General features: G+C 39.4%; 1 protein-coding gene across 5 annotated transcripts in view; it reads right to left on the bottom strand.

Moving 5' to 3' along the window:
* Positions 1–456: 456 nt before the first annotated feature.
* The window catches only part of ERG (ETS transcription factor ERG), a 107,675-nt gene continuing 95,877 nt past the window's right edge, over positions 457–12,254 (bottom strand). For all 5 annotated transcript variants that reach the window (XM_069871826.1, XM_069871799.1, XM_069871817.1 and 2 more), the window contains 4 exons: positions 8,471–8,539; positions 8,070–8,126; positions 6,201–6,248; positions 457–2,302 (listed from right to left, as the gene is read on the bottom strand). In XM_069871826.1, coding sequence (XP_069727927.1) covers positions 1,782–2,302; positions 6,201–6,248; positions 8,070–8,126; positions 8,471–8,539 — 695 coding nt within the window. In that variant the 3' untranslated portion in view covers positions 457–1,781. The remainder of the gene's footprint in view (positions 2,303–6,200; positions 6,249–8,069; positions 8,127–8,470; positions 8,540–12,254) is intronic.

Here is a 12,254-nt window from a genome sequence, read left to right on the forward strand (position 1 = left end):
ACAAAAGATAATTTCTGGGTATCAGTATTCTTCCTTAGAGGCCTCCTTTGGACTTCATTTTTAATATTGGCCATGAAGTTGTCAAAAACTGGGTGTGGTTGCAATCTCTGGGAAAAAGAAGCTCAGGACAAGAATGACAAGGCACTGCTAAAGAAGATCTGCAAGCATTTTAGCAGAACTGTTTGGAAAAGAAGATACACAACACCTGTCTACTTTGAACTTGGGCTAGGGATTGCTATTTGGTCCTACGTTTTCATGATGGCCAGATTTCACAAAACAAAATTTTAACATGGTGAGTAGGAGATCTGATAGGTGTGCCAGGCACTAAAAATGCAAATGCAAACTGCAGTGTCAATCTCAATTGCCATGCTAGGCCAAGCTTATTTTATTACATACATTCTGCATTCTAAGTACTAATATGTTCATAATGTAAACATTAAGCATACAGAGTTAAAATTCAAGGCCACAATATTTTTGATTGTCCCTTTTTTGTGTCTTTGGTTGGCCGAGATCAACTCGTAGTGTATAAATGCATAAGTTATATAATAATTATATAAAAAGGAAAAAATAACATTGACTTGTATACTTCATTCTGACAAACGCACAGCGTTCGCGACTCAATAAAGAAAAACTGGCGCCCGCCTAACAAAAATACTTAGATGATTTCTGATTTTGGCAGTCAGGGGCTGTCTCTTGCTTTAACCAATGGAAAACAAACTCCCTTAATAATGATGAGGTTCTAACTGGTAACTTTTAAATATCAAACACAATTCCAGTTTTACTTTTTTAAAAAAGAGATGCATATTCTGATTTCTGAATTCTGCTTTTCCCTTTTTCCCACTTTTTTATTACTATAAAGTCAAGTCTGTTCATCCTATAATACTGGGAATGGTAGTATACTGAGTAATATGTATCACAAGTCCAAACAAGTGTTTCTTCATAGTCCCAACACTACTACATTTTCAGTCTATTCAGTCTCTACTGGTAAAGCAGTTTCTTTTCTCCCATTCGCATCACCTTTGTCCTCCTCTTTCTCCTTTCTGCTTTCTCTGTCAGGTGCAGGCCTCTGATCTACAACCATACACTTGCCCTTCAGCACATTCTTATTTCCAATGTTTGGCTCAGGGTTCCTGTAATACTGTCAAGGAATCTTAAAGTTTGAGTTGTCTTCACAGTTTGAGTAGCTGATAACACACTGATGAACGGAACGCATTTGATTTTAACTAAAACAATGCTGCTATATTCCAAATCAGCTGCAACGCTAAACCAGTCTCTTCTGTTCATATGTTCTGATTTTTTAAATACAGGTAGATTTTTTCCTTTTTTTCCCTTCCCCTCATCTTTTGTAACAATTCATACGTTGTATGTTAGGTCATTATAGCCTTATCCTTATGTTGCTGTAGTATAGTCCCAGTTTTACACTAGCAAGATATCAAACTTTACATATAAGCTTATCAACTTTTTAAGACCACTAGCTTTCGTAGGTTTTCTTATCATTTCATGCTTTTACCTACAATAGTCTATTGTTGTTTGGTCCACAGAGTCGATGCCCATATACATTACATTTTAGTATCTTAATACTTCTTGAATATTTCCTTTAAATCCCTACTACAAAGAGTCTTTTTGATATCTACTTTTACTGTATTTTTTTCCCAGCCAAACCTTCATTTGTCTCTTAAGGCACTTTTAATAGAGTACTCCAATAGAGTTCATTGTAATTCATCAGGGACTGTATCCCAGTGAGAAGTGTCTTTGTTTTTTCTGGTGCTTCTTTTCCTCATTTAGTAGTAGGTGCCAAGATGAGAAGGCATATGAGCAGCTGGCAGCCTGGTATTGGGGTAGATACCTCCAGTTGGTGAATTCCAGTATGGATTAGGGGCAGCAAAAAAGCTGGACGATGTTACGGGCAAAGCAGGGGGGTGGGGAGCTACAAAGTTCATCTTCTGAGGGTGTGCATGATAGGAGCTCATGTAGGGGAGGTCTGATGGGTATTTGTACATGGATGACTCTGGGGGGTGAGGCTGGAGAGCCTGAGCGATTCCGTGGAAATCAAATTTGTAGGCGTAGCGCTTACCATGAACCTTAGTCATAATATTTTTATCATAGTAGTAGCGAAGTGCACGACTAAGTTTGTCATAGTTCATGTTTGGCTTGCTTTTCCGCTCCCCCCAGCGCCGAGCCACTTCATCAGGGTCAGTCATCTTGAACTCCCCATTGGTGCCCTCCCAGGTGATGCAGTTGGAGTTGGAGCTGTCTGAGAGAAGCTCCAGCAGGAACTGCCATAGCTGTATCTGCCCACTCCCTGTGGAAGAAACAAAATAGAAATATCAGGACTAGTGACTAATAATGTTAAGACATCAATTCTTTCAGGCTGTCACATAGGACCCTATTAGGAAACATTGCAATGTTGGTTCCTACTTCTTACTGTTAACTAGTTCCCTTTCTCCCAGCCTTGTCTCATGAAATCCTAAAAAACAGAGATAATGGTAATGTGTCATGTTTTCCCTCATCCAGTGGCAGAAAGCCATTACATGGATATTTGTTACCTAATGTCATTCAGTGTAGACAATTGATGGGGAAATAGTACAGTGCTCATTTAGGAAACTAATCTCTAAAGTTCAGGACAAACTGCTTTCACTTGCGTAACATTTTGTTTCTTCTCACAGCATTATGTTGCAACTAAATGTTCTCTGCTATGGAATAAGCCTACACAAAATGGAGAAGTTTGGAGAAAGCTGGGCTTGTGCCAAACCATATCATCCATTTGCAGCATTTGGGGAAATGCAGAACGGAAACTTATTAGCTTGCTGTTGCACGGCATACAACCATAGGGCAAAACATTTGCAAGAACAGTGAAAAGGTCCATAAAATACATTCTTGTCATTATTCTATGTTGAATGAGTTTAAATGATTACTGAAATTAAGACTTCAAATGTTGTTTTCTTTTTCTCATTCTTCTGCCAATTTAATCTTAAAAAGAAAACAATTAGTCTGATGTTAACTTTGCATAAGTGTGTTACCCAGAGTTATAGGAACAAAATTTGACCATTTTAGGCAATTGAGAGTAGATTTCAGAGGGCCTTGCCACTGATATTCACATTAAAGCTTAGCATTTCTTAATAAAGCAGCACTGAAATGATGCAAAATACAGCTGAAGCAGCTTGCAAGGCAATCTGTTTCACAAGCACAATGTCAGCAGAATTTGCCAACCAGTTTGTATGTGCAAACTTCTAAGTACATCTCTGACCAGGAATTGGTTGTGTTTTGTTTTTTTTTTTCCAAACCAGATACATGAGTATAATAAGCTTTTCTTTAGAAAGCTTATACTCACAAATTATAATATCAAGCTAGAGTAGCATCTGAAATCGATTAGCAGTTTATACTCCAGTGCAACTGAAACCCATATTCACTTAAATGATATCTATCCAAACTGTCCTTAATGAATTTCTTCTGTTCCATTAACATGCATTGAGAAAACAAACAAGCAAAGGAATCCATGGTATGAGCAAGGCATGCAAGTTTTAATACACAAAACATAACAAGAGAATTAGTCTTTGAAAATCAATAAACAGTTCAGCACTGGACAAAACACAAATTTTGAATAAGCAATCCAGCATATGTTCTAACATAAACACTTGCCTTCCAAATGTAATATATAGTCCTATGAAAATAAATGGTTGCTGTCAATTTCCTTTTAATGAGAGAGTAATTCCACCAATTTATAAACACATAAAACATGTTAAAGAACAGTAACGATGCTGTGTAGGAATTCTATATCCAAGTGTTAAAAAAGTATCCCAAGTCAGGTCATGTTAGTGTCTTCCACAGTAATGAAGGCTACCAAGCAGATGCTTGACAAAACCATAAAAGCTGGAGTTTGCAAGCAAATTAAAGGGAAGTAGCCCCCCACCAGCCCCTCTTCTGGTTAAGATCAGTGTCACCTGGAAAACCACCACCTTAGGCCATTTGGAAAATCCTGTTCTTAACACTTGCTTCGTTGCTTTCCTATGCCATACAAAACTGTTAAGAAAGTAAGCTGATCTAGAACTTTGCTTGATGTCAGCTGGAATAAACTGAAAGCAAATGGGTCAGTATTTTGGCAATTTCATGCCTTAAAAATCCATACAATCATTGTAAGAAGAAAATTATCACTGGGTGTTGAGAAGACCTGCAATGTGGAACCAGGAACACTGAGCACTGTCGCTGTTAAAGCAAGGGAAATAGGAAGTGGTGCAGACACTATCAGTCCATTGTGGCAGATTATGATGTTGATTATGATGGTGTATGGCCACAGTGTGTACTGTGGACTCAGGACAGCAATGGTGAAATCTGCGCAGTTCACAATCAGTGTTATTAACTCACCAAGAAGGTTAGCTAAAATATGCTACAAGCTTCTGTTCATAATACACACTGTTGCCTTCTTCTTAAAGCAGAAGAACATTTTTGATGTGCCTAACCCAGTTTTTCTTTGCAAATAGATTATGACTTACTGGTTTTACCTATATTTTTTTTGCTGGTTTGGGTTATTAATCCAAAATTTTGTATTTCTCAGGGTCTGTGTGGCATTGTATTGTGGATTAACAGAATCTAGGACACATCTGATGCAGACCGGTAAGCGACCCATGCCTTTCTGGAGGGATATCTGGAGGCCAGATGGGGTATCTTACAGCATTTAACAAAATCCTGATGTTTAGGCAACTGAAATGAACTCCTATTGATATGACGGGTTCATAGAATCATAGAATTGTTTGGATGGAAAAGAACTCTGAGATTGAGTTCAACCACACCTATCCACTACCAAACTGCATCTCTGTACACCTTGCCAACCTGTCTTCTAAATACCTCCAAGGATGGTGATTCAACCACAGCCCTGGGCAGCCTGTACGAGTGCCTGATAACCCTTTCAGTGAAGAAAATTTTCCTAGTATCTAATCTGAACCTCCCCTGGCACAACTCCAAGCCCTTTCTTCTTGTTCTATCACTTGTGACTTGCGAGAAGAGATCAGCATCCACCTAGCTACAATCTCCTTTCAGCTGTAGACAGTGATGAGGTCTCTCTTCATGCTCCTTTTTTCTAGGCTAAACAACCCCAGCTCCCTCAGCCACTCCTCATAAAATGTGTGCCCAGCCCATTCACCAGCTTCACTGTCCTTCTCTGGATATGCTCCAATACCTCAATGCCCTTCTTATAATTAGAGCCCCAAAACTGAACACAGTGTTTGTTTGAGGTGTGGCCTCACCAATGCCAAGTACAGGGGAAGAATGACTTCCCCACTGCTGCTGGCCATGCTGTTTCTGATACAACACAGGATGCTGTTGGCCTGCTTGGCCACCTGTGCACACTCCTGGCTCGTGTTCAGCCTCCTGTCAATCAACACCTCCAGGTCCTTTTCCACCAGGCAGCTTTCCAGCCACTCTTCCCCAGGCCTGTAGCATTGCATGAATTTGCTGTGACTCAAGTACAGGACCCGGCACCTGGCCTTGTTGAACCTCATACCACTGGTCGCAGCCCACTGATCCAGCCTGTCCAGATCACTCTGCAGAGCCTCCCTACCCTCAAGCAGATCAACACTTCTGCCCAGCTTAGTGCCATCTGCAAACTCACTGAGGGTACACTCAATCCCATTGTCCAGGTCATTGGAAAAAATGTTAAACAGAACTGGCCCCAATACTGAGCCCTGGGGAATGCCACTTGCGACTGGTCTCCAACTGGATTTAACTCTACTTATCATCACTCTTCAGGCCTGAACGTCCATACATGTTTTAATCCAGCAGAGAGTATGCCTGTCCAGGCCATTGGCAGCCTGGTTCTCAAGCAGAATACTATGGGAAAGAACGTCAAAGGCTTTAGAAAATCCAGGTATTTGATGACATGTTTGACTGCATGCAACTATCTACTCTGGGATGATTTGAATAGCTCTCCACAGAGTATCTCTCCAATGAGTATCATCAGAAATAAGACAGCAGGCTCACATATAGATGCCTACATTAAGATACATGACTTTATTTGTCTTAGTCAGTGACCTCAGTCCCACCTAGAAATCTAATACTGCAACACATCGGGTACAATCAGCTCCCACTAAGTCATACTGAAGAGTGGTAAAATTGGTTACATCACCTTCCAGGTCTGGCCTTAAAGCTGAAGTGGGAATACTAGCAGTGAATAGAAATTCTCCTAAATCAGTAAAATCCCTTCTCACCTGGATTTGCAAGTCGGCTGCTGGTCGGTCCAAGAATCTGATATGGATCTACACAATTGTGAAAGAAAAATTAAAAATCATGAAACAATGATGTCAAATATTTTAGATGTTATTTTTTAGCTTTGTAAGTGGCAACATATACTGCCCAATGGGGCAGCAGGACTAACACTGGGGGAAGTGGTTCCTTTCTCTGCATAGCAATATTTGCATGGTTTCCCTTAAAATTGAGTATGCAAGTGAATAATTGCTAAGATACACATTTGCCTTTTGTACTGTATTAATGTGTACAAGCACATATTCAGACACACTGTAAATTTGGTTCAGAAGTATTCTGATTCCTTCTTAAATAAAGTACACATACACACAGGCACTATTGATTCTTGCAGTGCCCCAGGGCCCACAAGCACAGACAGGTAATGGGGTAAGAGTCCCCTCCACAAAGGACAGTGTTCTCTCTTTTTGTGAGATCACATTTGTCTTCTTCACATCACTACTAATTGTCTCTGTGCCAAAAAAAGTTTCCAGAAGAGAGCTGAAAGTGCATGGCTGAACACAGGCTATGTGGTTGGGTTTACTATTCTCTGTCACCGAAGTCCAATGAGGGATCCCTGTATTAACCTTGCACCTCAGGTTTTCAGAAAAGCCTGTGTCAGCCACACAATGCTCATAGCATCTTGATGTTTTCATCAAGGGATTCCCTCTGGAAGTGAAAACTTATTTTAGCTTCATCTTAAGTATACAACAAGAAAAAAAGGAAGGCTGTGACAGAAGTACAAAAGCCAAAGCAGTGGGCTACAAGCACAGCCCAGAGCCCCTCAGTGAATGACCCTGTCTCTGGGCTGCCTTGTCTCAACACAGCTGCTCTCAAATGGCTGTCAGTTTTACAGCCAAGAAGATAATCATGTTACATTCCCTATACATTTAAATAATCTGTGCAGCTCACACAGCCATTAAACAGTTCTAAGGGCTTATATAAATCATCAGTATATTTTTTGAAAGGTTATCATAGTTGGAAGGCCACATTAGACAAAACACTATCTGGGCAAAAAGCAGTATAATGCTTCCCAGGCAGCATGCATATGAGTTAATGAGATGTAGTCATGCACACAGTCTTATTTAGGTGTAATAAAAAACAGAATAATGAGTTTAAATCCACGTGATAAAAACAGGCTTGGAGTCTTCTGAGCTAAGAATATCCTCCAAATCTCTTTTATTTCCTACTTCTACCTTTTTGCTGTTAACAAAAGCAATAACTGACTCAGAATTTCTGTAGTGCTGCCTGTCCAAAACACAGCTGAATTGACAATAAGGGATTAGCTCCTACCCCATGGATTACCTGTTTTGAAAACACAAAATGCCCCCATGTTGCAAAAACACTAGTCTATAAACTCATAAATTTCTACTTTCTCCTCAGTTTCCAACAGATTGAAAATTCTTCTGATGTTCTTGTTTAACTTCAGGACCCCAATTCAGACAGGTTTCTGTATGCTGTAACCCATTTTCCAACTGCTACAATTTCAACTACTGTGGAGTATATGGTCTTTTCACAGACAGCCTTAACTTACAACTTTGTACCTAAACTGTACATAGGTACTTTGTTTAACAGCTTTTTCACTCTGTAAGGTTATCACTGCCAGTAAACATTACTAAAAGCAATTTTCAATCGCCATGGGAGCCCTCACCTCAGATCCAGTTGTAGAGCCAACTCATACATGCCTAGGGATTTAGTGGTCACCAGCTGGAGATCTCATTAGTGGTCTGAATCAGATATTGCAAATTGTTTCTGGTTGGTATTTGAAAGCTGTCGTTCTCATCATGTCCGATAAACCTCATCACACCCAGGCATAATTCAAACAAAATGACACCCACCTAACTGAGGACGCTGGTCTTCTGTTTTGGGAACTGTTGACGATGATGGCTGAGTAGCTGAAAATGGAAAAAAAACCCCATGTAGTTATTTTTCCATTGCTTGAAGGCAGTGATAGGTCATGGGCCTAGGACCCCTACTGCTCAACACTCAATGATGGCGACAATAAGATTTAGCTTTCTGAAACTATATGGTCACAGACTTGATGAAGCCTGAGTTCAGTAAAGAATGTGGCTGCCCCAGTGACTCCACCCAGTATTTCCTACATACAGTTAACAGGCTTTCCAACCAAGGCATAGGTAAAAAACCTTCAGAACTGAATGCTGAGGTAGTTCCTATCAGTTCACTTCAGAGTCTATCAAGGTTGCACCAGGTATGCACAGGCATAGGCAGATGTTTTTACCTTTTGACTGAGGACTGGGGTGGGTGTGACTCGTCCATGCTGATCTCCTGGCTTGCTCATAAGGCAGATCTGTGAAGGAAAAATACACTGATTCATGCAGATATGTCATAAAGCATTTATGTCCATAAGGGGTACATTTCTACAAGACCCATTGCAGTAGAAAACTTACTGAAATAGGAAGATTACTCCTTGTTAAAACCTTTATCATCTTTATTGTCTCTAAAAATAACAGGAACATATTGCCCCCCTGCGTTACTCTTTAGAGGTGCCTTTTAGTGAAGAAATTTTTCCTAATATCTAATCTAAACCTCCCCAGGAGAAATTCAAAGCCATTTTCTGTCATCCTATCTCTTGTGACTTGTGAGAAGAGATCAGCGTCCACCTTGCTACAACCTCCTTTCAAGCAGTTGTAGACGGTGATGAGGTGTTCCCTCAGGCTCCTTTTCTCTAGGCTAAACGACCCCAGTTCCATGGCAGCCCTGCCGGGGAGATTCTTGTGACGTAAGGAACCTATTTTTTTTCTGAAGTTCTTCCATTCCCTGTCCAGAAAGACTAACGACAAGTAGGGGGAAATGATCACAATCCTCTCCTCTCCTCTCCTCTCCTCTCCTCTCCTCTCCTCTCCTCTCCTCTCCTCTCCTCTCCTCTCCTCTCCTCTCCTCTCCTCTCCTCTCCTCTCCTCTCCTCTCCTCTCCTCTCCTCTCCTCTCCTCTCCTCTCCTCTCCTCTCCTCTCCTCTCCTCTCCTCTCCTCTCCTCTCCTCTCCTCTCCTCTCCTCTCCTCTCCTCTCCTCTGACTGAAAATTCAGGCAATATAATTTTTGTGACCCTTTTTTTCTTTTGAAGACTTTTGTTTTTGATGTTTTTTCTAATGACTGGAGTGGCCTAGTGAACATGGCAGCTGGACCTTGGGGGTGGTGTACACAGGAACTCTCCTCTCCTCTCCTCGCCTTACCTCGCCTCCAAATTATTAGACACCTGTACAATGAGAGGGCTGTGTGATGTTGTGTGTTGGTACTTGGTGGCATTTGCAGCCTTAAAATATACTGTGTCCAAATTTAGTGCTGTGAGAAAGCAGTTTTGCCTTTTAACTCAATACATCATAAGATGGTTTTCTGACTACACCCTCTCCATTAAAAGAAAAATCCAGTTATCAGCCTTTCTCGAAATAGCACAAAATCCCAACCTCATTCTTAGTTCAGTATTGTGCCTTGATAAACATGTTGCTATTTAGATAAGCAGATCTGTTCTTGTTCATGAGATGTTAGTACAACATGCGCTTATCTTCAAAGGATCTTTGATGGGAATGCTCCTGTTTGATGAGACAATTAGACAAACCCATACTAGGCCTCCCTGAGCTCCTGATAGCTTAATTGTATTACTTTCAGCTTGCTGAAACCTCATGTTCTGTTGTAAAGGTGACTGAAGAAATACGTCTTTGCCATTACAGTTAATTACAAGACGTGCTCATTTCCTATTTTCTATTTTAGAGCCCAAACAATGGCAATGCTTAATTACTTTCTCCAGATTTGCATGCCAGTATTTGGCTAATTCCCATTTAACATTTTTGATCCCCTCCTCCTCATTTTTGACCTTTTTCATGTCATCAAGTGATTGTCCCCAGGGTCTGCTATTGTTTTCACATGACAGGTGCTTTGTTATGGAAATGCTTCTTTGCAGTCTAGTTGAAATGTGACATTTGACTAAAACAAAAGCCATGGAACAAGCCAACAAAATAGTTTCTTGAGAAAAAATGAAATTTTGCAAAAATAATTATTTTTTCTTGCTGAATGAAAATTCTGACATTAAGGATGTTTGTCAACTCTCAGTTGTAAAAGAAAAAATAAAATCCTACTTTCCAAATCATAGGATAGTTTGGTGTAGGAAAAATTAAGTCAGAATACACCAGATCACACAGAAGGATAGACACACCTTATATCAAAACTACAACTACCACAAGGAATTGTGTCAACACAGGAAGATAATTTTAATGTTGACATAAAGCATGTTGTAAGTGCAATTGTAAATGTGATTTAGATAAAAATGATGAATGAAGGACTTAAACATGTCTGACATATGTTTTTTAAGAACCTTTTACTTCAAACAAAACTAGTATTTTATTTTTCCATCACAAGTTAGGATGAAACAAGTATTGAAATCATAGAATTTCTCATAGAATTAAAAAAATACATTTTTTTTTCAAGTCCAGTGGAAACATACCCATAAAAATATTCTTTCACATACCCATTCTAGCCTTTTCCTGAAATCCTTTTGATTGGCATGGTTATTTCTTGCAGGATATCCAGGTCCCTCTGGTCTTATGTTACATGTCCATTTTCCTTGGACACTACTGAAAACTTCTGACATCCAATTTTTTATTACATAGTTGCTAACTGTTTCTAAAGCTATGATTTGTCTTATCTATATTCACATCCAGATTCCTTTGTGCTATCCAAAGCTCCAGAGTGCTACAATAACCTGTGACCAAAAGGGCTACGGTCTGCTTTAATGTCTCATGAAAATATCTCACTTTATTAAAAATTATCCTTTCTTCTGATACTAAGAAAGTACTCTGTGACACTCTTTATTTTGACAGTTATATCATGTTTCCTCATCCCTAGAACCTGAGTTGAACGATTTCAAACTTTTGTATCTTTCAACATGCTCAAAAGATTTTCCAGTTTCCCATGGCTTGCTCTAAGTGCCTTCTAATTCTGCAAATAACCTTTTTGATAAGGGATGATTCACACAGCCTTCCGTACAAGGCCACACCGCTGATTTATTTAATGGTAGAGTCAGTTTTCCCGTATGATTCTCCACTGTGTTTCTTCATTTGTTTACTTTTTCTCATGTTGGCCAACAACTGGCACAGTGGCTTTCATTGTGCCATAAATAAAGATGCCTATGTTAAGTTCTTTTATCAGAGAATGTATCTTTTCACAAGAACTCAGTCAATTCAATTGTATGTCCCTTTAGAACACATGGATGTATGCCTCTGGCTCAGTAATGGATTTCCTTTAAATGTAGTGTTTTGCTGAAACTTTTCTTGATGTCCCACAGTAAATTGTGCTTATTACTAGAAAAGCAAATGTCCAGATTAGGCATTTTTTCAGTATCTTTAGAAGTGAAGGATGATGTAAAGAAAATTTTTAGCTTCATAGCATTGTGCTCATCTTTTTTAATTATTCTCTTTTGCCTTCCACAAAACAACACATCAACAATGATTTCATGAACTTCAAACTTTGAGCAGTAAGAACTTTCTTATGTTTTGGTTTTACTTACTTAGCCTCTTAAACTTACAGTTGGATGTTGTGGGGTTTATTTGTTTCAAAAATAGGTAGAAAGTAGATAGCAGCACAAACACGTATCCTGCATTTTTAAAGTACTGTTTCCCAATATATTTCAAATAGCATTATAAAGGGGGATATTCTTCCCTTATTTTACAGACAGCTGAAACACATTGAAAAGTGACTGTGCTGGCACAAAGCGACAGAGCCAGTGAACAGAGTGGAGGTCTTCTGATTCTCTCTTGCTTTAATATTAGATAGCATTGCTTCAAAGACACAGATATGTGGAAGAAACAGACTTATTAAACTGATCTATTCAATCTTCTCATTCTCTACAATATTTACACACACACATATATATAAAGCGTACATCTATAATATGTGTGCGTATTCAAAATCTAGCCTAATGTTTATAAAAAGAGAGTTAAAAAAGACAAAGAATGACATCCTCCAGGAGATGAAATGAATAAGAACACAGCATACAGAAGGTGGTCATTGT

Source organism: Phaenicophaeus curvirostris, chromosome 1, assembly GCF_032191515.1.
Source record: "Phaenicophaeus curvirostris isolate KB17595 chromosome 1, BPBGC_Pcur_1.0, whole genome shotgun sequence".
Lineage (NCBI taxonomy): Eukaryota > Metazoa > Chordata > Aves > Cuculiformes > Cuculidae > Phaenicophaeus > Phaenicophaeus curvirostris.